General features: G+C 38.1%; 1 protein-coding gene across 4 annotated transcripts in view; it reads left to right on the top strand.

Moving 5' to 3' along the window:
- Window positions 1–26,129, top strand: part of ATAD2B (ATPase family AAA domain containing 2B) — a 77,896-nt gene extending 51,767 nt beyond the window's left edge. For all 4 annotated transcript variants that reach the window (XM_040597909.1, XM_040597908.1, XM_040597911.1 and 1 more), the window contains 5 exons: window positions 5,136–5,273; window positions 17,636–18,334; window positions 19,959–20,086; window positions 21,234–21,362; window positions 22,733–26,129. In XM_040597909.1, coding sequence (XP_040453843.1) covers window positions 5,136–5,273; window positions 17,636–18,334; window positions 19,959–20,086; window positions 21,234–21,362; window positions 22,733–22,774 — 1,136 coding nt within the window. In that variant the 3' untranslated portion in view covers window positions 22,775–26,129. The remainder of the gene's footprint in view (window positions 1–5,135; window positions 5,274–17,635; window positions 18,335–19,958; window positions 20,087–21,233; window positions 21,363–22,732) is intronic.
- The last annotated feature ends 889 nt before the right edge of the window (window positions 26,130–27,018 follow it).

Raw genomic sequence — 27,018 nt, 5'->3', positions numbered from 1 at the left:
TCATACAAAAATCTAAATTGAAGACTAACTATAGAAAGCATGTCAGGCTCAGTGCATGTTAAAGGATGGCTGAGCTTGAAACTTTTGTCTGCTTTTTCCACCTATGTGAGCTACTCTGGTAAGGCACCGTCTGTCCTTGTAAAGGAAGAATGCATTGCCTACTGGTACAAACAGTGTTGTAGAACACGGCGAACAGGTAAATGTTGGGGTTGCTGTACTAACTGAAGATTTGGTGCAACCAGGGACGTATTCTAAAAATACCACATAATGCAGTGTAATAACAATTATGATAAGGGTCTTTGGCATCTAAACCAGTGGATTTTCAGTTCACCCTGGTATGTGCACAAGTATATTTTTGGTGATAATCTGTTGATTTTTTGAATTAAGAAACAGCTGTTACATCCTCATTGAGAGGAGCATGAGGTTGACTATCTAATAGTCCAGAATCAGGAAACACAACCCCCTGCACTGGAGGGCGTCAGTGACTTAGTTTTTGTTTAAATTAGTGCAGTTGTTTTCAACTGGTAGTCCATAGACATCCAAGTCTCTGCACAGCTTTCACAGTGACCATCAAGAGCCCAAACGTATTCCCAGTAGGGGAGCAAGGCTCTGTTTATATGAATGACTTTGTACCTCCACAGAAAAGTTTTAAAGGTCTGAAAGTTGAAAAGGTTGAAAATCACTGGAAAACAACATTAGAACAAAATTTCATGCTGATTTTGGAATTAGTGATTTCAATAATTCCATTTTTACTTTGGCAAGTTGTTTCCTGCTTTGCCTCCTGCTTTGGTAAAATACTGCATTATTTGATTTCTAGGTTGTATTTGGCTGGGCTTACCTTACAGCTGCTGATGCTTGAAATACTTCTGTTGGTAGAATTTATTAATAATTTTCTTTGAACTATGCAAGTATCTGTAGGTTGTCTCTTCTTCAGGTTAAAACAGATACAGTTCTTTTATTTTCCTATTCAGTCGTGCATTTTTTTGTTTAATTCTGTACAAGCTTCCAATGTGTGTCTTGAATTGTGGATAAGTGAACCAATTGTAATTCACCGTGGTTGTGAAATAGAATTAATATAATGCCTTCATTTCTCCTCTGTACTTTTCTATTAGAAGTACAGGAATATTCACAATTCTGGCCTTAGTGTCACGCTGTGAGCTATGCTCAGTTAATTATCCGAGTCCCCCATGATTGTTAAAGGTTATAGCTGCTGAGGTTAAAGTGACTGTTTGTAAGAGCTCTTTGTTACAGAGAGCGACTATATAGCTTGTAGTCCCTCCTTGCAAGCCTCACAAGAGCTAACTGGAATGCTGCCCTTCTTTTTGTGGCAGTGACCAAGTAATATATATTTCTGGGGCATGACCTGCAGACCTTTTGAAAGAGGTGGGTTTTCAGAAGTCATTATTAAGGCTGATGATGTCATGCAATGAACTTGTTAAATCAGAAAAAGAAGGTAGTAACGTTCTCAGATACTGGTTAGTGGACCTTCAGATATAGGTAAGTGACTAGTAGTACCAGTTTGTGAGTGACAACAGCTCGCATGCAGCAACAGGCAAGTTTCAAGGTGCATTCTATGCATTGGTGTGGAAACTGTTACAGTGTCATAGGTACTGGCAGGTCAGATTGCAAAGATGCTCATGCTTCTGGACCACATTGTGGTAGTTGCAAGAACAAATGAGCTCTTCAGTTGGCCCAGCTGTGAAGTGTGGAAGGCTAAGATCACGTACTGGATTAGCAAGGACAGATTTGGAATGCATGGAAGAAGGTGTGTTAGATTGATTAGTTATGAATGAAACAAAACATCAAGCTCTTGAGGTCTGAGGTCCATGGATTGGGTGTTGCGTCAAAGATTGTGGTGCAGAATGTCAAGATGATGGTTACTTGAGACATGTAGTCTTGGTGCTGGTCATTGTCGTGGATGAAAGGGATGTGACTGCCTTGCCATTACTCCCATCTTTCTCTGCAGAATATACTCAGCAAGACAGTGGGTCGGCAACATCACAGTGCATCTGCGGGTCTGACTCTGGCATTACCCTCTTTCAGAACATTTTGGACAAGGGACAAAAAGGCATACACTTGTATTTTCTTCTTTTGATAGAATGTCCACAAGTTCATTAAGAGATTTCTGGTTTTTTACTTTGCATCAATTACCAGATGGTCACGTATAAAAGTGATCCCCAGATCCTCCTCCTTCCATTCTGCTTCATAAGAAGAGTCTATTTTGAAATAATGGAATGTTTCAGTGAGGAAATAACTTGAGGAGAACTGTAAGTGGTGTAAACTATGGCTTTTGCTGTCCAAAAGCTTTGTGCACCTGGTCATGTAAATGCAAGGGTGGTTGTTGATACCAACAAAAATCACGCTGAATCGGGCAGCTGGCCTCATTGTCTGACCACTGGATGAGACAGAGTGGAGGGGGAACTGAGCCCTTAAGTACTTCTTTTGCATTCAACAAGAGATGTCCAGACGAGGGCTTAAATGGTTGTTGAGACTGAAGCCACAGTGTGTGTGCTTCACTGTGTGATGCACAGCAGGCTTTTTTTCAGCTCAGACTACCTTAAGCTTCTCTTTTAATGTTCCTTTGAAAGTGCCAAACTCGCATGTGTACAGTCTGATGGGGAACCACCCACCCCCCAACCAAAATACACAGTGTCCATATTTCTCTGCTATATGCTTGGACTTGGCTTGATAAAGGATCCTACCTTCAAGCCCTACCAGAGTTAAGATTCTTAGCATGGCACTCGTGTGAGAAAGGATGCAAACAGTGGGGCTGTGAAAAGTCCAGGTTTATCATGTGACTCTACTAATGGCTCTTGGACTGAGTATAAAACTTGTATTAATACCTGCTCAAAAGAGGCCAAGGTAGTGTTGCAGTCGCAGGTTGAGTCAGAGAGGGTGGCGGTGGCCATCAGAAGGGAGATTTGTCTTCTGACAAAAAGAACATACCCCGTGCTTCATTAGATCTTGGCCAACGTTTTCTTGGCTACGTTTGGAAAGACTTCAACATTCAACATGACATTTGGATGGAATTGAGGAAGGTGGTCTGCATGAGGCTTCTAATATATTCTCATGAAGCGTCATCACGTGTTTCAGTGTAGAATCACAGAGGAGCTTAGAAGGTAACTGACACATGCAATAGGCTTTTTAATCTTTACCATACTGAAAAGCCATTGATTTTCTGAATTGTGCTATGTATTAGTTCTTAATTTATTTCCAGGATACTGAAGATAAAGGTGAAAAAATTCCATATCCATTTTTTTCACAATTCTCTTGGCAAGTTATTTAGCAATCTTAGAGTTTTAAAATGGAAGGTGTTCACTACATTGTTTTTTCATAACTTTTCTGTTATTTTTTAACAGATCTGACATTTTTACTTGGTACTTAGACTGCTGAACAATTTCAAAAGAAGTACAGAATGATAAGCTGTATAATAAAATCAGTAACTAGAAGTTAAACTAGAATTTCTTGTTCTTGTATTGCTGAAATGAGGTGCTGTTGTTGATAGATGGTAAATCGAAGGATAGCAAGTTTTAAGTTGGTAAATTAAGAACAATATGTACTAGGTAATTGGAATTTGCAGCTTCTTGTTGAAACCAGCAGTTAACAAGGTAGAAGTTTAACATGGCCCGGCAGTGTGCACTTGCAGCCCAGAAATCCAACCTAATCCTGGGCTGCATCAAAAGAAGGGTGACTAGCAGGTCAAGGGAGGTGATTCTCACCCGCTACTGAACTCTTGTGAGACCCCCTGCAGGGCTGTGTCCAGCTCTGGCGTCCCCAACATAAGGAGGACATGGACCTGCTGGAGCGAGCCCAGCCACAAAGATGGTCAGGGGGCTGGAGCACCTCTCCTGTGAAGACAGGCTGAGAGAGCTGGGGTTGTTCAGCACGGAGAAGAGGGTTCCAGGGGGACCTTACAGCAGCCTGCCAGTACTTAAAGGGGGCTTAAAAGAAAGAAGCAGGGAGACTTTTTAGTAGGGCCTGTAGTGATAGAACAAGGGGTAATGTTTTTAAACTGAAAGAAGCTAGATTTAGATTAGATATAAATAAGAAACTCTTCACTGTGAGGGCGGTGAGACACTGGCACAAGCTGCCCAGAGCAGCTGTGGATGCCCCATCCCTGGCAGTGTCCAAGGCCAGGCTGGATGGAGCTTGGAGCAACCTGCTGTAGTGGAGGGTGTCTCTGCCCGTGGCAGGGGGGTGGAACGAGGTGATCTTTAAGGTCCCTTCCAACCCAACCCATTCTGTGGTTCTAAGTGGCAGATGTTGTGAGTAATGAAATGTATTTGATACGCAGTTTAAAATATTTGTAATGGTACCTAGAAACATATGCCGTAACTTATTAACTGTTAGGTGAGAATTCCTTTATGAATCTCTTAATTTCTGCATTCATCAGTTTTAGAGCTTCTTGTCAGTTCTTGATCACTTGGTTCTGGTTACTATTGGAGACATAGTATGACATTTTGAAGACTGTTTTAGTGGTTGGATAGGAAATTGTAATTTGCAAATATGAAACTTCAGAGTTTTGTTTATTTTAAATATGCTTAGCCAGTATGAAAGTTTGCATTTTTAGAATTTAATTAAGAAACCTATGAAATAGTAGAAGCTTTGAGATGAACGTCCATTATATTAAGCAAACCAGACTTTTTGTTAAAATCAGAAACATTCTGTTAATCTAAAAGCTCATATTGACTCTGAAATGGATCCGTTTTACATAACATAGATCATGGTGACAATACAAGGTTTTTATTCAGATACTCTTTTTGATACGGCATACAATGCCATTATGAATTGCCACTTACTTTAAATCATCTGTTTAAAATCAGAAAAAATTGAAACTGTCAATAAGAATTTACTTGGTAGAGGAAATAAGGATAGAAGAGTGCAATCTTTGGGGACCCATGTGTGAGAGACAGTCATATTTTTCTAATCCATCAGAGCTGAAAGTTTTAAGACCATGCAACCAGTAAGCTATTTTGTCAGTAGAAAACAAATATTCTAATCTTTGTTTTGAATGTCCGGCTAAATATTAATTGATGTGTTCTTATTGCAATATGGTATTCCAAGTTTCTTTTTAAATTCAGTAGTTTTATGCAGCTTGGTTTATTTAAATAGGTATGGTTATCTTCTGTATGCAGGCTTATCAGTAACAGCAGAACAAATAAATCCTCATGGTTCCACTGTACGGAAAACAGAAGCTAGAGTTGAAGAGGCATTTCGGAACAAACAGAAACCTACGATGGCGGTGTGGCCCAACTCTGCGAATAAATGTGCATGTGAGTACCTTGGGTAATAACTGTGCAAAATTAGAGGTACTTCCAACAACAAACATTTAAAAATATGTTTCTGCTGCTGTTTACTGATTATTTCCAGAAGTATTTTTAGGCATGAAACACGTGGAACTTTAGGAAATACTCTTTCTGCCTACATGAAATCTGTGCCCAGGAAGTTGTAAAGAAGCAGATATCTGGTTTTGTGATAAAAAATACCTGTTTTTCCACTGTAGTACTCTTTATTACATTTTTCTTTGTAAAAGACTATTCTCAGTATAAGACAACTGATCCAATGAGAAGATCACATTTATCTGTTTGAGTGTTAAGAGTTGTTTATTCTGTGTGTGTATTCATAGGTACATACCTACGTGCTGCTTAATACTCTCACATGCACTATAGTTACTCCCTATTTTCAATGCATACAATATCATACAAAAAGTTTAAAAAGGGATTACAAATTTAACCATATTTTTCTTTATGGTGCCTGGTTTTCAATAGTCAGTGTCCATTATTAGAAGATGTTAAGATACTCTGTCTGCAGCCTATTGGATTATTCCAATTAAGTGATCAAAATCTGTAGAATTGTGAGGAGTGACTGTCGTTTAGGTAATCAGAGGCACTGCTAATTATTTTCAAGAGGTTAGTTGATTAGAACAGGTAAATACACAACAGATATTTTTGTTATAGACAAAGAGAAAGTGAATATGAGGGATATACTGATGCTTGTGCATGGCTTTCCCGCTGAAGATGTGGAGTCCCCATTATTAATACGTTATTAATAGCATTATCAATTATTGCTTAATAGGCAAACTGATAGATTGAAGCTGACTAGATTTCGTGTGTGCTCTACTGGTGCTTTTCTTTGCTAAGAGTGAGTTTTCTAGGCATGGTGATAACTGCCCATAGATGAACATTGTTTATATATGAATGATAGTGTTGATGTCAAATAGTTTAATTAGAGTTGTATGGTTTTATTTCCTGAAGCTGTAATTTCTTCCGTTAAAGGAATTAAAGTCAATTGTACAGAGTTATGGCTTGAATAAATTGTTATATAATAAATTGATGATGTAGATCCAAGCTGTTCTTCATTCATTTGGCAGCTTGTGCAAAAGCAAAGAGGAGGGAAAGGGATTCTCGGTATTTGTGTTTTTTTAGTTTCCTATGAAATCCAAGATGGACATTCTCACTCTGGCTGGTTTATAGAGCCCTTTCCTGGCTGTGCATGCTGTTCAGCAGATGGTAGGGTTTACAGACCTCCAAGCCAGACATCTCTTGGGAAGAGGGATAGCAGCTGTTACTGGTGACTTGTATCAAAAGAAGCTCTGGTACCTCTGCTCTCTTCTCCACCTTATGTTGTGGATGCAATGGCAGCCATTTGAAGACTGGAGCCATTAACTGAATGCAACTGCCAGTGTTTCTGTGTGTAAACAAAAAAGAAGTTAGGATTAAGGCACCGTTCCTGCTAGTATTTTGGTGATCGAGGCTGGAAGGCAAGAAAATTTGGGGCTTAGTGGTGTTTGGGACTATGATCAAATGAAAATCTGCCTTTTAAAGCTGAGTCTAGGAAAGGCAACTAGTCCAGGGGGGATGTAATGAAGCTAGTAATCAAGAGAGAGAAACAGGAATTGATGAGCAATCAGAAATCTGCAGAAGGGATTCAAGTAGTATATGGGCACACTTGAAGATTGATGCAATAGGTTCAGTAGAGACTAGAAATTAGGAAGAGAACCAGTCTTAAAAGGGTGTTTGGAGGAAGGAGCTAGAGTAAGGTGAGAGCAGAACTGAGCAGATTGTGGGGAGCTCAGACAGCAGCAAATTATATGGTGGTTTGTGGTAGCATAAATGGGAGAAACAAGCTTAGAAGAGATTTCTGAACAGAGGTGACTTTAGAGGTAGAATGGATTTTTTTTTTTATGGTTAAGAACTAATATTTTTTTAAAGACTAAAACGTATTACACAAGCAGAGTAACAAGGACAATGATTCACTTATTTTAATTACACAGGATAAAAAAATGTACTCGTCAGTTAGTAATTCTGAAAATCTTGCTTTTTTTCTGCTATTTGAATTTCAATTGATTTGTTTTCCTTAGATAAATCTAAAGGAAAAAATCAACGATCACAAAATTTTCCTGAAAAAAATAATTTTTTAGTAGGTCTGTTACACAGTATTTTAGAAAGTAGCTGCAAAAAGGTCAGTTCATATGAGAACCCTAAATGAAATTACTGTCTTCTCTAAAAACAGAGTGGACTACAGACAGTGCAGCAACTTGCCCAGTTTAAAGCACTGTTTACTGTTCAGCGCTGGTATAATAGAGGAGGAGAGTTACATTATCATGTGTTGGTTTGTTTTCTGAGGTTATGTGTTCTGTGTGAAACTTTAATTTTTTAGTTACCTGTTATTTTGAGATTTATTTAATTTTTCTAATGTGATTCTAATGTTGATTAGACCAGCTGGGCTATCAGAAATGTGGCACAAAATAGTTGTTCTGTTTGAAGGCTTGGTGATACACATTCCTGAGTTAATCTGCAGCTTCCATCTCCCTGGTTGAAGGTACACCTGTGGTGGATGCTGTATCACAGTACAGATGAGTTTTAGAAGTATTGCATTACTTGAAGTTGCTGAAAATCTGTTTGGGAGAGTTTTGTCACAGACAATTTAAAATATTTCCTTGTTGACTGTGTATTTTGAGAAAAGTGCAAAGTGTTCTGGTGGGAACTTAAAATGAGACATAAGTCAAAAGCCTGATGTAAGTATTTGTAGGGTTGTAGAATCACAAAATGGCTGTCATTGGAAGGAACCTCAGGAGATCATCTAGTCTAGCTCCCCTGCTCTCAGGCCTGGTTAGGCAAGGCTGTGTCCAATTGTTTTGAAGATCTGCAAGAATGGAGGCTCCATTACATGTCTGGGAAACCTCTTCTAGTGCTTGGCCACTCACAATAATTTATTTTTCTTGATTTTGAATTGAATGTCTCCTATTTAAATGTGTGCCCATTTCTACTTGTCACTGGGCACCAATGAGAAGGGTCTTGTTCCACCTTTGTATGTACATGTGTGAAAAAGGAAACTACCAGCAATGTGCAGTTTAGTGTGTCTGGTAAATTATTCATTGCTCAGTGGTTTGGATACATGCTAGCGCATAAAACATTAGCATCCCATCAATTATTGGGATGCTGTATAGTAAAACTTTGTCCTACTGCTCCATTTTGCCAGTAGATGGAGTATGGTGCATATTATTTTACCACCTTGCAGTTGCTTCATTTGGTGTTACATACAAATAAACTGTGTGGAGAAGATTTGGTTTTTCCATTCTTAGTGGGTTTTGCAGTATTTAATGATAATATATTGTAGTGATAGACTGCAGATTTTATATTTTCTTCATAGAGAAGATGTCTTTTATGCTGTATGATAAATATGATAGCTGTGAAAATGGCATTTAGAGCAAATAAAACTAAAATACCTTGTGTTATGTGAAGTATTAAAAATGTAAGTTTTATAGAAAACTCATTTTGTGAAATGTGAAGTAAACACAGTGCTAACTTTTCCCAATAATTGAAGTGATTAGTGGTCTCTCTATAGAAAGAACTGTATGGAGATCAAGCAAGGGTATAAAAAAGTGCTGCAGAAAATCTGGTTCCTAAATAAATGATACTTTGTGTGCTTTTGGGGTTGGGTGTCTGGTTTTTTTTTTCCTTCTCTATGTCAGTCTTTACTATCATATGAAACTATGGTTCTGCTTTATAATGGAAAGGAGGTTTTGTTTTGGCAGGAGTATTTAAAAAAAAAGATTTTTAGAAACACAAGGTCTTTCATTTATAATCTTTCTCAGAAACTGTTTTATTCTCAGTCATTGTCTGGTTTTTACCTGTTTAGTCTCTTTTCTTTTTGATCTCTCTGCTACAGTGGTGTCAGTGATCACTGTACTTCAGGCATTCATGTGGCTGCAGTAATGCCTTACCAAAGGACATGGCAGACCAGATGACATAAGATTTTTGTTATTTTAACTATTTTATATCTTTTTCTATCTGAATTTGGATTCAGAATTTGGTTACTGGCATATTAACAGTCATCCAGATGCTAACATTAAAATCCTAGTAGCTGCTGATGTTTTGTCACACATCCTGCTCTTGCTACTACTTTCTTTTCTCTTCCTGCTCTCCAGATTTGATTTGGATTAATTCTCACTTGAGATAGAGGCGTGTACTGTAAGTTGACAAACGCCATTAAAAATGATATTCTGGAATTTGAGGACATCTTTACCCAGAGCTGAGATAACTGTCTCTTCGCTTCTTTTATCATTTTCTTCTGGGTAGTGTAGGAGTTGACATTCTTGATGAGAGTAGTTTGATTTCCTGTATCTGATGCTGGCTTCAACCAGATGCTTTAAAAGGAAGCTGCAAACATTTGAGAGAGAAAAATTACTTTTTTTTTGTGCCTGACTTTGAAAGAAATACTAACTTAGCTCATTCTGAGTTGGTTAACAGTTTTTTTGAAACCCATGGACTTTGTAATTCTTCTAATTGAAATGCCATTTAGTGAATTTGTGGGAGTTGTGATGAATCCTGACTGCCTGCTCTTTTTTGGGATCCCATCAAACTTCTGGACTCAGTCATATCTAGTGGCAGGGAGATTTTCTTTCATCGCTATTAAATACCTGCCTCTTGAATTAATCAAATGTCTTTTTTTTTCTCTGACAGAGGGCAAAGAGGGTCCTACAATTTACTTAATCAGTGACTTTATTAATATTCTCTTATTATTCATCTCTTTTCTAACTCCTTGCAATGCAAGATTGCTCAGCCTCTCTTAACAAGGAGTTTTTCGTGAAAGCATTATCATCATCTTTCTTACAAACATGGTAAAAAGAGAGACTTTTTAGAATGAGTTTTTTTTTTTTTAATGAGTTCTTCTAAAATATCTTTTCCCCCCTCTAATTGGTATGCACATGTGATATAATAAAACACAGTTTTCAGACCTTTTAGATATATCTTACTCCTCCTTCCTTTTTGAAAGCTGTGGCAATGTTTGCTTTAAATCGTTTAAAGAGTTGGTGCAAAGTTTCTTTCTGCAGAAGTTGTTGATTTTCTGTGACTTTTACCCATTGCTTCACTTCAGTTACAAATGCTGTGAACTCTGTTGAATGTAATTTTAATTGAATGGGAGCCCGCTTATGCAGTTGCAGGAGAACCTTGTGTTTGTTCATGGTTCTCTTGCAGCAGGGAAAGTGGCATTCAGTGGTCCTTAAGAGCCATCTGAATGTACCAAGATTGTATATAACTGTAATAGTTGCTGTTGTACAAAGCTACTCAGCAGAGGGAAAATGAGCAGCTCTATAGAAGTGGGAAGGCTAAAAATGAGCTCCACAGGTGCTACTAATCTGATTGTCTCTTCTCTTCTGATTTCATTTTTCTCTTTAACTTTCCTATGTGACTGTCTTGTCATGTACTAACATAATTACTCTGGTTTCATGTAAATTATATTTTTAGCTTGATTTCCCAAGAAAATACCTGTGCTCTCTGTCCATCTCTGCTCCCCTAATAACTTCTGAATCATTTAGCTTGGTTCAGACAGATTTGACAGAACTTGAGGGCTAAAAGATTAGATTCCTGCAGGTTTTGTGAAAATTAGTACCTGGATAAATCTATGCATCTACTGAAGGAAAAGGCTATAGACTGAAAATAGTAGTTACCTGTTCTGCCTGACCTCGTTAGCTGATGAGTTAAAACATTGCATTGGCCAGGCATTGCATGCACACCTCAAATGTAGCATATCTGGAGTCCTGTTCAGCTGGGGTGGGGAGAAACAGAAGGTATTGGGAGGGTTTTGTGGTAAATATTGGGAAGAGGTTGAGTTGAGAACATTATAGGGGATGGTAGGGGAAAGCAGTTGACTAGGGGGAGAAGATGCTGGTGATGCTGCAACCAAGATTTTTTTTTTGGAAACATGCTTCATCTCCTTCTTATGGAACTTGATTCCCCCTTGTTGAGTAGAAGTGTCCGGGTTTTTCCAAGTATTTGTTTACATACCGTAAATGACTGTGTATGCTGATGAAGATCATAAATATGTTAAGTTGTTGCATACGGTATTTTTAATGTATTTGTCAGGTCTGTGTCTAGATTAACAAGATGGGTCTTTCAGGGGTTAGTTCCACAGTCACTTCAAGCTGGTCAAACTGCAGGTTACTACTGAAGGTGCTGTCTTGCCTTTTCACTGGTAGCATATTCCTACCATCTTCCTTGTGCCAGCACCATCATTCATGAGCTGGAAAGCTCAAATGAAGATGTTGAAAATTAACCCAGAAAAACCCCCGTAACGTTTCAGATGGATTTAGTTCCCTTATCTCTTTTACTGCAGGAACAGTAGTGCCGGCACAAATGAGGTAGTGGAAATGCTGTAGCTGGCTTTGGAGGGAGAAATGGCTTTGTTCGTGGAAGCTGGCACCTCATTTTGCTTTTTAAGCCATTGTGGAGCTGTGCTCTGTTCTTTCTTGCTGCTTATCTCTGACTGCAGTTTGGGACTTTGTGACTAAAACTCCAGAGACTTTCAAGTGGACTACTCAGTGCCCCTTGGTAAGGAACGTGGAGCTACTGGAAGCAGCTAAATTACTGTGGCAGATACATAGATACCCTGGATGCTGCACTAGAGGGCATAAATTGCTGGTAATAAGTGCTTTCTCAAGGCTTTGAGTTATTTTGCCCGTAAGACATCAGAAAGAAGTTTAGGGTTTTGATCATGGAAGAAAAACTTAAAACACGTGCATTGCGTCAAGTGGTTCTTGATACTGCAGCCACAAAATCTAGATCCATGGTGATCTTGCTTGCCATGAGAATCTCCTTTTGGATTTTAATCCCCAGGAATTCTTCATGAAATAAAGGTAACAACAGAGACTCTACTGTTTGATGGTTTGAGTTTTATCATTTAATGACAGAGGATTCATGTTCTCCGATGGACTTTTAAGCAGTGCAGAGGCATGTAAGGGTCTTCTTTTCTGCAGCATGAAGTGAACTTGTTAGCCTCCACTGATCCTGTACTACGCGCGATGTACTGTAGTAGTCAATCTACAGAAGTTTCAAGAGAAACGTATCTGCTCTGCCTGCTGCATCTTCTCATTAGAGTTTTATTCTTCCACATTTAGGCAAGCAGACTTGCTTGTTAACGATTGACAGTCTTTGGATCTTCTAATTACAGCTGCTTCCTTTTACAACTTTTAACTTTATTTCTGTATAGTCCGCAGCTCTGTCACTGTGCTACGGGATTTGGGGGACAGCAACAGTGGTATACCTCGGCTCTGAAGTTTGTGTACCATTCACGTTGTTTTTGAGATCTGTTTTCCTGGGACCACACTAAACAGAAGGGTCTCGGTTACCTCTAGATCTTCCAGAAATACTTGAGGAATATGTGAAGGATTTGCAGGTTTTTTGTTCATACTGTTTTGAGCTTTTTTTGACTATTACTGTCTTTAATATCCAAGGACTGTGCTCTGCTCTGGACAGGATTGGTGTGCACCCCTAGGGAAGGGTGCTTATTTCACCAGAAGATGCTGTCATTGCTTGGTGTATCTGACTTGAGAATCTCCGAGCAGAACCTGTCAGTGGGCAAGAATTCCAAACTTCCAAAAGTCTGCTACTGGTTGCATTTCACTTAACTCATGCCTAGAGGACTACTGAAGTACAGATAAATATATTTATATTTTTAATCATAGGAGGCCATCTGTGGGGGAAGTGCTGTCTGCCTTAAGTTTAAGGGTCTTTCAGCTGACTCTTAAAAGTGTCTCAACATAGGAAGGGAAGAATTGAGAAACCTCACTTACTGTTTAACTAAATGTAAATTCGTATTCTATGATTAATTACATTGTATTGCATTACACTTTTAAAAAATGCTGTCTGCATAGACTGTGCAGCTTAGGAAAGACAAAAAAGTGGGGAAGGCTTGTTTTTGATACCAACTTCATGTGTACCCAAGTGAAATGTTGTGTGACGTGTGGTCAAACAGCTGTTTGTTGTCATTAAAAATTTGGGATAACGATTTACAAAAAAGCAAACCAGAAAGAAGCTAGAGCTGAAGTGAGGGTCCCCTTGGCAAATCTGTAGAGGTTATGTGAAGATTATAGAGAGAAGAATTCAGCAATTCAGAAGGCAAGTGAATGTATTCATGTGTGAATAATTGGTGTTATAATAGTTTGAGTTACAGAAACTCAGTTCTGTAAAGCGGGATTCCTTTGACAATAGTATTTCAACTGCCTCTGGCATAAATCCTACCCAAAGGACTGGGTATCAGTGGGTAGATTTCAGATGAGTAGTTTTAAAAGGAATAATTGAAAAGGTGTTACTCTGTTAATTTTTTTAACAGAGTTAACTCGGTATTTTTTCTTCTGTGAATATCTATCCCGTTCTGTTACTGACTGAAAACTAATGTGTCATGAATCATACTGACTATAAAATAAGAAGTGTGGGATTCTGCACTTGATAGTTTACAGTCTGATAAAACATCAGTGTTAAGGTGTGGAAGAGGAGACCCCAGGTTTAATTTGGTTTTTTTAGCATTTTTTATTTCCATTACCCCATTAGTTCCTGCCCATTAGCCCTTTAGTTTTGTATTCGTTTTACCCTGTGGTAGCTCCTTCATCCTTCTTGAATTGTATTCAGCTGTCTTGTGGGATTCAGAGATAATCTTTAAGTTTTCCTGCCTCATATGACAGCTTTTCAGGTCCATGTAACTCTTGCAGTAGTGACTTCTTCCTTCCAGTAAATATAAAGGCAATCAATCTAAATGATGAAATTTGGTGTTGATGTCTGCATTTGGCTGCATGGTTCCCTGCTCCATTAAACACTCCTCCTACTTGTACTGCTCCTTTAGCTTTACTGGGGGAGGTGGGCAGGACAGAAAGACAGACTGGTGGTGGGTTTTGATTTTAAATTTATTCCTTGCTCAACTTTTTACTCTTCCTAGAGGCTTGGCTGTCTGTATAAAAAAGAAGTCTATGTAATGAGGTTATGGGTCCTGAGGGTCTGGAACCAAAATTTCTTCTCTTATCCCGAAAGACATTCCTTTGCAGAGGGTGATGCAGCCTAGGTGGAAACAATAAGATGTCATTTTTGAAGGGGCAGTTTAAATGTGAGGACTAATTCCACTTTTGATATGATCAAAAAGGTAAACACTGGTGAATGGCCTCAAAGATATATTAGGTAGGGGACTGAGAAGATCACTGATGTCATGAGAACGATGTGGGCAGTTCTGTGTTAAATAAATTCAAATGAGAGATTTAGGTGCGTTTAGGAAAGCCTGAGGAGAAAAGGCTTTGGTGGTCAGTATGGAAGGGGTTGGAAGCAGGAAAACTTTTATTTGAATGACAGGGGAAGAAAAGCTGATTCTTAGAAGTACAGGGACAAAAAGGATCAGGATTTTCGAAGTGTTGGTCACCTGTTGGTTACAGGTCTGGGTGGCTCAGGTGATGATGGTACTGCCTTGAAATAAGAACTCATAAGAGTCTGGGAGGGAAAAACTTCAGCATTGACTGAGTTCTATTGACTAAACATGGGTGAAAACCCAAAGCAGCTATATTACTGCTTTTGTCGGTACAAATACTATTAAGTGCTAGGACGGTGTGTTCTGCAGTATCTGGCAATGAAATGCTGTTCTTTCCGAAATCTTACAAGTTGGTTGGTAGTATCAAATTGTTTTCAATATTGTGACATAACATCAGTTTTATAATAGCAATTTTTCAACCAAAGCTCTGGTTTGTGTGCATACTTTGATGAGGTAGCTGAAAAATTTCCTGCATTAACTGGTTTTCATGCAGTGTAAACCTCAGAATTCCTGGGAGGACATCTTCTGTGGCACTTTTACTGGTTGCTTTGTCCTAATTAAAACCAACATGCACAACGTATGTTTGAGTAGTACTGCATGAGAGAGAGAGAGTGGGCTGGGCTTGCTGACTGTTGTTTAGGAAGACTTGAATTTTAATAAAATGTGTAATACAAGGGTTAATTACATTTTACTTTAATGTAATTTCTCCCACACTTAGGAATTTTAGGAATGTACCTGTCTGTTTAGGCAAATTGTGAATTGTCATCCCAAGTAGAGCTCACAGGGTGGACAGAAGGGATGCACTAGTAAAAGGGGCATATTTGAAGTACAAGTCGTTAATATAATAAATGTCAGATATATCTGAGGTTATATCTGACTCTTACAGCAAAGTCGGCCTAAAAAAGCAAAAATCAGTGTATCTTTAAAAATGTCAACTTCCTTATTAATTTATACGCTTTAGGACATACTAGATTTCCTTGAAAAGACTCTTACTCCCCTTCTGTGTTTTATTTACCCATTTTTGGAGTTGACCTGAGGCCAAACCCATTGCCTAATAGAGGATTTTTTTTTTTTGTCTGTAAGTTTACATCTCCCTGTTCAGTTTTAGATTTGCTGCTTCCGTTGTTAATGAAAATATTTTGCACAATCTGGGGAAAGATTACACGAGCTCCTGAAAAGCTACGTGAATACACTGTAGTTTCTCATCAATAAAACAGTGATGCTGACTGTAGAAGCCGCTATCAAATCTACAAAATAGCTGGAGAAAGGGTTTTTTTTTCCTCAAATCTTACAGCTCTCCATAGGGATTATTTGTAACAATAAATATACATTCCAAGTGCTACTATGTTTTTATTGCAATGTGATTGTATTTTTACGTAGCTTTAAAGCTAAAAGGTTAAGATTTATTCCCAGTGTAGTGGTTAAACTACCTGTTTACATACGTCACTCATGGGGAGGAGATTCAGAAGTACAACTGTATTTCTCTGAGCTTCTGTGCATTGATTCTCAACACCTGTACCTGCATAGTGCTTCTGTCTTCAAAGTAAGATCTCTGTAATTCAGTACAAGGTTGGCAGACGCAGGTCTAAGACTTAATACCCCATAAATCAAAGCAACCTACAAATACCAAGACCTTTATGGAGGTGCTCAACATAGAAGTTCATTTTGAAATGGAAGGAAGTTTGTTAATTTCTGGTAACTATTGGCTGTGGTTTTTCAGTTATAAACACTTGGCCATAACTTTAGCAATTTTGCACCGAAATACGAGCAGTCTGTATCATTACTTGAATTTGAATGTAGAAATTTCAGTTTTTCCCAATCTCTTTCTTAGTCTTCGGAGCTGTGTCTTGTTAGTACAATAGTGCTAGGTTTGAATGGTCTTCCTTCTGTATTTGTCAATCGTATTGCAAATGTGCCTCAAAATCTCTTTTAGATTGGTGCTTTAGTTGTATCTCGCTGCAAAGAGGTTAGTAAAAAACAAAAAGCCCTTTCTGGAAAAAGGTTTGTTATGTGATTTTTTCAAAGGCACAGAAAGTACAGATTAGAAATAGGAAAAATGAAGAAGTAATGAAAAAAGGATCACATGCCCATGTTGCTTCAAGTTGAGTTGCATAATATGGAGGAGAAGCATTGGTGATGAGGCTAGTTTAAGCACCTATGCTTCCCCTTCTGCTGACAGACATTGCTGAAATGTAGATGTTTGTGAAGTCTTGCTGTAGACAGGGTTGCTAAATGCTCTGGGTCTAAAACAAAGATCCTTATTTTTTAAAACTACATTTGGTCGATGCAGTGAACTTCAGTACAAAGGTGGGAATGAACGAAAGGTTGAGGACATTCAGCTGATTTAAACAGTGAAGGTATCTTTGGGTTGACAGTGGGTGTAAATTGAAAGGAGAGGTGTTGACTGGATGTAGGGCAAAATATTGTGAGAATTATGCATCGGTACAGGATGCCCGTGAAGGTAGTGTGGTCTGCATCCATGGAAGTTGTCAGTCCATTGCTGGATAAAGCCCTGAGCAGCCAGGTCTGCCCTCATAGCTCACCCTGTTCTGAGTAGTAGGTTGGACTAGAGACTGCCTGATGTCCTTTCTAACCTGTATTATTCTACGAATCCATGGATTTCACTTCTATTTGTTTCATCGTATAATCATTTCAAATCACTGAGGTTCTAAAAAGGGAAAATGAGAATAACTGTCCTTAGAGTCTGCATTACCCAAGTGAGAATGACTGATTTCTACATCGCTGCCTAGCTGTTTTCTTTTGTTGTTTTACCTACGAACGGGTATGTATAACATACATTAAGGAGGGAAAACTAGCAAGTCTTCCTTGTTTCCATAGTTCAGAGTTGGAATTGTGTACACAACTGAGTGTTTGCTCCTTATACTTCTAAAAGCCCTTGGTATCTGTAATTTGCTCACATTGAAATCGACAGACAGCTTGCTTTTTCCTTGAAAAGTGAGCACATTTGATTGCCTCACGCACTACAGCATATTCTAATGTCCTGGTCTGTTTACTGAGGGGGTACCCGTGCATCTAAAAGTTTCTTTTTTTCATTATAATTCAGTTCGAATGAGGAGAAGATCAAGACGGCGCTCACAGTGGGGCAAAGGCATTATTAAGAAGAGGAAGGTCATTAATTTAAAGAAAGATGAAGATGATGCAAAGTTTGCTGATGATGAAAATCATGGAGAGGACAGTAAATTGCTGGAAAATGGAGAGCTAGAGATGAGCACTGACTGCATTGAGGAGAATGGGGAGGAAACAGGAGATCTCTCCATGACAAATGATGAATCCTCTTGTGATATTACGGATATAGATCCGGAGCAGAGGCTCAACAATGGGACATCGGGAAAGGAAAACAACTTTGCATCCACAGAAGAAGAGAGTTCAAATGAATCTCTTTTAATAACCAACAGCGTTACCCTGAGTGCTGAAAAGGAAGTACGGAAGGACTCCACATCGAAAAGGGACTGTGTGAATGGAGAGACATCTGTACACAGCTCGGAAGGTATACGTGTTTCAGCATGTCATAATGGTAAAATGGAGTCAGTTGGTGCTGTTTCACCCTGTGGCAACAGTGATGGGTCTAGTAACAAGCAAAAACCTTCATCTGAAGATCAGCCAAAGGAGAAAATGGAAGTTTCCACCAGTGAAAGTCAAGGGGCTGATTTAGTGAAAGCTGAGTTACCACATTGCAGCAATAATGAAAAAACACTACAGAGCACAGACATTGAAACTAAAGATGCTGAAGCAGATAAAGAAGGTATAGCTTGTTTTCAGTGTTCCTGTCCTAACCTTAGTGTCCAAGTTCATATGTGTATATTTTTAACTGTACTATCTTATGTTAAAATTATACTGTAATATTTTATGAACTGCTGTCTGTTTACTTGAGACTTTTAGTATGCTTTCAACTTTTAATTCTGCTTAGATAAATTAGAAGTCCACACTTGAGTTGCTGTAATGTTACCTTAGGCAAGGAAGTGTATTTCCATACTTACACTGTTCTGTTTTTTTTTTTTTTTTTTGTAGGCATTGTGGGAAACGTAAATACTGAGATAAGAGTTAAACAGTGATTAAAAATTAAAAAAAATAAATCATCAGTGCAGATAAATATATGATAAATGTTTTGGGCTGCATTTTCTATCTGATCTGTTTGATATATTTTTGACTTGTTTTATTAGAGATTTATGATAATATTATCATTGATGTTGGATGAAAACCCATAGAAATACAGAATGTATTCCTTTAAAAACATTTGCTTGTAGCAGAAGTTAAAGCAGTTTAACTCATAGCAAAAGCCAGATAAACTGTTGTTTATCTGTTGGAGAAGGTATCTGGCTTTGGAGTTACAGTCAACACAGTAACAGTGCAGCAAAAAGATAAGAGAAGGAGAAGGGAAATCCTGCTAGGGCATAAAAGAAGGGGCCACGTCCTTTGAAGACAAGAGACACAGTTTCCTCAGGGAAGAGAAATAAAAGCCTTATGCATGATTGCCTTTTTAATTAGCTTTTCAGAATTACCTAAAGAATGAAATCTTTACTTCAAAAGTTAGCGCTGAGATTTACAAAGTAAATGAGCTTTAATGAGAGATCTAAATTACGAGAATATCACTATGTACATGCTGTCTGTGTTTGTACATACATATTTTCTCTGAGGGTAAGGAGAATAGCAGAAGAAAGGTCCTAAAAATATTAAAAGAGTATGATGTACGTTAAGAGTCTTTATATTTCTAAATTCAGTGGTTGAAATTCAAGTACATTAAGGATGGTAATAATAATGGGGGTCCTCAGAAAAAAAGGCATTTTAAGTAGTTGAGGAGGAGTAAAATAGTGAATGAGTGTAGGGAGAGAATCAGGAGATGTAAAAATACTTTGTTCTCCACAATAGGATTGGATGGCAGTTTTAATACAGAGGTGGAAGAAAACAAATGTGTTACAAAAGTATGAAGTTTCAGGAGCAGAGCAGGTATTAGAATTACTGTGGTGATGAAGACAAGGGATGCGTTGGAGGGAAAAATGAGAATTTGATTCACTTAAGGTTTTTGAGTCTTAGCTTAATATCGGAACTTCCCTTAGAAGCTGATTAATTTGATGTTGTTAAGTACAAATGATACAGTGGGAAAACTGTGACATTCAGTTTTCTGTTGGGTCATAGGAGTTCAGTTTTAAAGGTGACCAGTTTCATGTGTGTTTACTGAACTGTGATTTTGTGCACCTGTAAACATTCAGAATTCTGCAAAGCTGATGAATAATGTGCAGTGCTACAGTCATGCTTGCTTTGTTCCAAAAAAACCCACAAACCAAAAAAGCAAAATCAAACCAGAGGGGAAAATCAAGCTGTTAATTTTGGGAGAGTGACAGTGCTGACAGTTGTTTTTCAAATTACAGGTATATTCAGAAGCAAGAAAACACGAAAAGTTGCTATAGAACAGTCAAAGCCCTCAAGTTTGGAGCAGGTCCCAGAGGAACCATCGGATCCCTTACCCTCTGTAATTGTTGACCATGACAGACTAGAGGTAATGGAACTGAAAAATAAATTCAACTGTTAACAGACCTCATGACAAAGTCCTTTCTCTGTTCTGAACATTTCCTTTATTTTTGTATTTTTGACTGCAAACTGCATGACAGCAGTAACTTTTGAAGATGATTTGTCGATTGGTGTTTTTTGGATGAAGAGTTAATAAAACAACTGAATCCTTACTGTACCATCGTTACTACCTTTACAAATCCAGTGGTGGCACAGCAGTCCACTATTTTAATTGCAATTTTTGCAGATATTCATATGTGTTAATTGGACATGCCAGTTACTGAGGAACTGCCGGGGGCCTAGTAATTAGGAGTTAACATAATCTTTTCCCATGTATGAATACTTGGTGGAGAGAACTGTTAGTGGATTGGAAAGCAAATTGGAATTTGTGCTGATGTTTTGGCATCATAGACTGAACCCCTGCTAGTTAATTTTCTTTTCAGTTTTGTCTCTTTTTAAGCAAAGTTGCAACAAAATTTGCTGTCTTATGTTGTTGAAATTAGCTTGACCTTATTGTGAAATTTAGATCCTATTTGCTGTAGAGTACAGATGATAATCTCTTTGGAAACAATAGAAGTGTTATGAGAGGGGAAAAAAATTTCTTAGATTTTACTTTCTGCTACTAAATAAAATACATATTTTCAGCTTTTGTCTATGAGCAGATTTAGATGTGGTGTGTCCCCCTCCCTTCTTTTATTGTATCATTTTTCAACATTTGTGGAATTCCAAATGTGTTTCTATTTGGTACCGCTTACAATTTCATGCCAATGCAAGTCTGGTTTAGCTATCAAAGTGGGGTTTATGGTTTGCTTTGTCATAATTATTGACCAAGGTGAAATAGGATGAAGTATCATACAAACAGAACAAACATTGTGCCAGCTATATTGAGCATAAAGTCTGAGACAAGAAAAGAAAGAGTGGGTATAAGCAGAGAATTGAAAAGAAACAGAGTCCTTTTTATGTCTACATGGAAGCAGTAGCCTTACTGATACGCAGGTGTGGTTCATTTTGTTTGCTTGTATCCCTCCAAAATAGGGCTTCAGAAGAAGATTGCATTTCTAATTTGTCCTTAAAAAAAAAGAAAGAAAAAGTAATTCTAAAAGCCCTCCTAACTTCATCCTTTGTTGTTCCAACAGAAACTGCTTGATTTGGTGGTTAAAAAAAGTGACAACCTGACTGTTGACCAACTTGAAAGATTGTATTCGCTCCTCAGCCAGTGCATCTACAGGCATCGTAGAGACTATGACAAATCACAACTTATAGAGGTGATGTTGTACAGTTTCTTTTGGTCTTTATCTGAATTTTTGAGACTTTTTTTCAAGAACTAAGCTTATCAGTCTGTTGTTGTACTAGGAGGCAAAAGGTTCAAATTGACTTTGAGGAAAGTATCTATAAACTGAAAAATTTTAGCATAGACTTAAAAAGCAGAGGTTGTTCCTAATAATACTTTCCTCAGAAAAGGACTAAGAATTTAACCTAAAAGAATGGAGGAAAAAGAGGAGACCATACAGCAGCATGGAGAAGCACATGCTCACAGAGTAAAAAGGGAATAGAAGCAGTTTCCACGCTTGTGGTATGAGTAACAGTGGACGTAAAGTGGCTGCTTTATGGCCACGCTGAGCCGTAAACGTTGCTGCAGTTGCCCTTTACTTGCATTTGTGTAAGTGGGCCAGACCCCCCATAATGTACCTCTGCTCCATGCAGTCGCCTGATCGTGGCTTTTGTACAAGACCTTAAAAGTTTGCAAACTTTCTCTAGATGGGTATTACCCCTGGGAGAAAGTCCAGTACAGCAGGATGTAAGCCAGTTGTTTGCTTTGCTGTCACCCTTTGCCTGTGAAGTGTTTGCTGTGAGAGGCCTGTCTGCATCGGCAGTGAGTTGGTCATTTCACCAGCGGGCTGGTCATAACTCTGGAGATGCGTTCCCTCCGGTGCCATGGTTCTAGCCGTAGAAGGGTTTGGGTCAGCTTGCTGATTCAGCTGATAACCAATCCTGCTGAAAAAAGGACAATTGCTAGCTTCCAGTTGGATCCCTGAACGTTAAAGATTTTTCTCCATGAATATTTTACAACAAAACCTGGAAAGGCCTTAGCATGGGATATTGTAGAGTTCCTGCTAAACACTTTTCAAACCATTTTCATGCTATTCCTCTGCCATCTTCACCTAAAAATATGTTGAAAGGCTTTGCCAAATGTTAGGTAGATTAAAAAGACATTCATCCAGCAGGAGTATGTAGAGACTGATCTTTGCTTTGATTCTCCAAACGGTGCAGGTATGCGTTTACAGCTGGGTCACCGATAGCATAAGCGTGCATTAAGACTTGCATTCATGCAGTATGCCGTTGCAATGGTTTCTTAATGCATATTGAGTACATTAATTATGTAAGTGACCCTAATACACTTCAATTTTTCTTATGGACTGCCATAGTGGAGTGCTTTTCTGCATTTATACTTTAATTAGTTTCTTCTATTACCATATTTTGCTAGCAGATAGCAGCTAATCAACAGAAATGTGTCTTTTCCTATTAATTATTTGATCAGATAATCATATTTACTGGACTATTTTTTTTTATGTAATGTAACTTTATTTCCATCTCTGTATATTTATGTATAATTGATGCTCTGTGTCTCTTGCAGGAGATGGAAAGAACAGTTCATGTGTTTGAAACATTCCTGTGAACTTGTCAAGATGGGTGGGTTTATCCTCTCACACTGCTCACGGGAGAGCAGTCCTCTGAGCCATTCAGTTTCCATTTGCACCAAGTATGTGCAGAGCCTTGGTCTTAAGTGCTCTCTGGTTTTCTTTCTGTTGAATTTGGTGCTATTGTCTCAGGTACCTGAAACCAACCAGCCTACAAGAACCAAACGGAACTTCATATAGTTGTATCTGATATAAATAAAGAATACAATGCCACAGCTTGGAGATTTTTGGTGCTACAGAAACTGTTCTCATTTCTGCTCTTGTTCACTCTACAAGCATTATCTTTGGGGAAACTTCAGGCAAAGTGCAGACCAACACATACAAGAGGACTGGAAAGAGCAGATCTAAGTCGAATATTTTTCAACAGGCAACCTTTTTTTAATTTTTTTTCTCCCGATTTTCTCTGGGGTAACGGACAAAAAAAAAAAAAATCTGTTCTAAAGAAGGCAATGATGCATTGTGGTAGGAATCTTGAGTAACTGATGTACAGTAATTTGAAGATGAGGCTCTCTAGAACTGCCTTTAATGTGCCTTTCAGTCAATTGAGAAAGATAAGGCTAATCAATTGGTTTGGATTATAGCAAATGGCAATGTTAGAAAGCTGTCTTCAGAACGAAGATCTCCAAAAGGATGAGTTGTGTTCTCTTCATTGGATGGCAACCAGTATTATGGTTCTATAATGCCTGTCTTACTCTACAGAACTAAACTAAGACACACTGAAAAAGCCACATACTTTACCAAAATGGTGATATTCCTTTTTCATTGGTATATATTTGTTTTAGAAACAAGTTACACAGTGAAACTCTTCTGTGTTGCTAAAAATGAAGCATTTTCCCACCCTCTCCTTGTTTTCCATTTTGAGTTCTTTAAGAAAACCAAGTTTAATACTGGCAGGCTTCTTTCTGAAGTTCTGCGCTTGTAATACATAGCTTGGACTGTGCAGTGCAGGCAAGAAGACACTGTAGTCGGTCAGAGTCCTGGAGCCCAAGCTCACTTGACCATAAAGCTTAAACTAGGCTTAACATCTCAGTACATGCAAAGCATTGCTAATGTTGGGGGGATTGGAGGGGCAGCCTTTTGAATTGATCTGTTTGGACCAAAGTTCTCTGGGTCTGAATCGTGTAGTTCAAAACCTTTCCTGTGTGGCAACTGGGGAGAACAGCCTAGGCAGTGCCACGAAAAACATGGTCTGTCACAAGCTCGGTATTTAAACATCACCTGGGCTGATTTATTTCCAATGTACGTGGAAAGTGTTTTCGAGAACTTGGCTGGTGTTACCGTCGTTCACCATTCATTGTGACTGTCCCTATATCGCTGCGGAAGTGTCTTTCCAGAAATATGCAACACGGTGTGATTAGTTTTTAATTAGAGAAAACAGACTACTGCAGAGATACTGAGCTACCTCAGCTTTTTGTATTTTAGTTACCAACAGTGTTTATTGAGGACTGTGATCACTCTGCTCCCATTGACGAACTGAAGCTAAGGTAATTGTCTCCACCTCTATGGCTAATAGTAGTGTAGCGCTGCAGAGAAACAAAACGTGGGCCTTGGGCTACTGCAGTAATCCAAAGTGCTTTGTATATTGTGGTTAAACATAATTCTATCTTAGATCTTTTTCTCCCCCGAATGCCACTGTTCTTCTTTATAGCTGATGGCAGAAAAAGGTTTTAAGTGTTCACGTGCATCTAGTTACACCTTCTAAATGCAACCCATGCAGAAACACTGTATTTTTTAGGTGGGAAAGTGCGATTAAAAACAACAAAAACAAGCAGAAAACACATCTTAAATGAGATACTTTGATCTCAGATTTGATTATGCGATTTTTTTCCATGTTTCATTTAGTATTTATTAGCATCATACCTGTTTGAGATATTTTTGTGTCTGGTACATTAACAGCATTTTGTATTTTGATGGAAATTGTTACAAACTTTAAGATTTGATTAAATAAAATGTAGCAGATTTTTTGTAGCAAGTTTCTGATAAAAGGGGTTTTTGCAAGTCTCAGGTTCTTGCTGCAGAATTTTTTAAAAATATTTATTCCAGTTTCACTTACTCAAAGAAGTTTTTGTTCAAGTAACAGCAGCACTTGTGGAAGATAAAACTGCATACATTTTTAAGAAGATAAAAAATTTATATGACTTAAAACAGTTGAGAATTTTAGTCACCAGTGAGTGTGAAAAGCAAGTTTAAGCTAATGCCTAGCATTAAAAATGGTTCTAAAAGGTCAGGTTTCTAAAGGAAAATTTTTACTGTCAGTTGTTGATTGGGAAAAATCGTTAAGAGGCAACTTTACTAATTGAGGAGCTGCCATGTTGTTTTAGAGAAGAGTAGCTGATATCAGACGTGTTAGTGGACAGCTTACCTAAAGTGATATACTTGCCTTCCTAGCCCAAATAACCACACATCAGTTTTTGTGTTCCTTTACGGATGTCTGGTGGTTATAGAGTTAAAACCGCTGTTAATCTATCCATGTGGTCTAAACTTGTTTACTCTTTGTATGTTTTTAATTTTTTTGCCACATAGCACTGGCAAGAGTTTGTACAAATTGATCTCTTTTCCTTGTTTCTTGTTGTGAAAGTTGCAGATCAACTCCTGTGTGAGTCCTGGTGCTGGGGTCAGTGAGGTGTGACCAGCCAGAAGGAAGGAGGTTTCCTGGGGGGCTGGTGGGGCTGGCTTGGGGATAATAGAGTTGCGCTTGGGTAAAGTTGATGGCTATGGAGTTAATTGTATTTGCAAGTTTGAATCTCACCTGTGATTAATTTTTTTGTTTTGTTTTGTGTCCTCTGTATTGTTACTTGATTTCCTCATATGCCAATGTATTTATAGGATTACTGGTTTTTGTAATATCTTGTCTTCCTTTTTTTTGGGTTTGTTTTTTGTTTTTTTTTTGTTTTGTTTTGTAATTACATTGGTGGGTCAGCTCTGGTTTTACCTTCAGTCTCCTGAATGGCAGGTCCTGCAGCTGATGGTCAATTATTTTGTTTTTATTTTATTTTGTAATCATAACATAAGCTTGAATTTGGGCTTGTACTTGCATCTTTTATATCTTGGACATTGGGTTACTTAGACATTGGGGCGTCCTGTTTGGTTTCATTAACGTGTGTCTACTTTGTGGATTAAGTAGACTCCCTTCATCAATTATGGTTTATTTTGGATTCTATAGTTTTATTCAGAACTGTGTTTAAATTGATGTTTTGCATTTTGACTTCATTTTATGTTAGTTTGAAGTAAGTTATTTAATTTTTTTTGAACTTCTGGAAATTTTGAACATTTTACTGTAATTTGTAATATAACTGCTGTGAAATACTTGAATAAAGATGACAAGAAAACACAGCTTTAGCTCCTTCAAAAATGTATTTAAAAGAAATGCTGCCTCCTAGCTGGTATCAGTCTTGTTCTTACTAGACCTCCTTGATTTAGCAGTTCAGATGTGTTACTCTGGGATCCTGCTGTTTAGTTACTTTGAGCAGTTTAATCCGTAACTTATGCTTTCAGTGTTTGTCCATTAAAGAAAAAACCCTATTATTAATCTTGACTGAAGAAGTGAAATTAGTATCGCATGTTGGTGAATGAATAACACGATTGTTATGAAGTTATGCTCTGTGCTTGGAAAATATTTTGTTCAGTTGCAGAGTACCACCAGGAGTGCTTCTAGTATATCAGCATCCAAGTGATACCAGAGTTTCTCGTGAGAGGTTTTTAAAGGAAACACTCTCTTTCCTTCCTGTTTATCTCAAAGTTACTCTTGCCTTTTCTGTTGTGTGGGCTTTTTCCTTTTCTGTTGTGTGGGCTTTTTGTTTTTCTGTTGTGTTTTTTTTTTTTTTTTTTTTTAAGATTAACTTCTACTGTATCTAGGGGTTCCTTTAGTCCGTCCATCTTCCCCCCATTAATTCCTGCATAGGAGAGCAAGCTGCCAGAGGATAAATATCCAAGTGAAGACTCAACCCACATCTTACTCATTGGCAGTTTATCTGGAGCTGACAAATGGTGTGTGATATACACTGTGCCACATTATATACAAGAAGCCGTTCAGTGGCTTCTCTTAAGGTGTAGGACATGCAACACACCTGCTCATTTTCCTCTTTTCGTTTTGGTGTACCTTAAATTATAGGGCTCCTGGTCAAAGGGCTAGTTGAGGGAGAGGGTAGTAGTAACTTATTTCATGTCTGACTCCAATTCCACTCTTAGATGTAGCTTTGAAAGCACAATTAGGTAGGAAATA

This window comes from Falco naumanni, chromosome 6 (genome assembly GCF_017639655.2).
Source record: "Falco naumanni isolate bFalNau1 chromosome 6, bFalNau1.pat, whole genome shotgun sequence".
NCBI lineage: Eukaryota > Metazoa > Chordata > Aves > Falconiformes > Falconidae > Falco > Falco naumanni.
The sequence above is the reverse complement of the archived record's forward strand: the minus strand, read 5'-3'. Positions and strand labels throughout refer to the sequence as shown.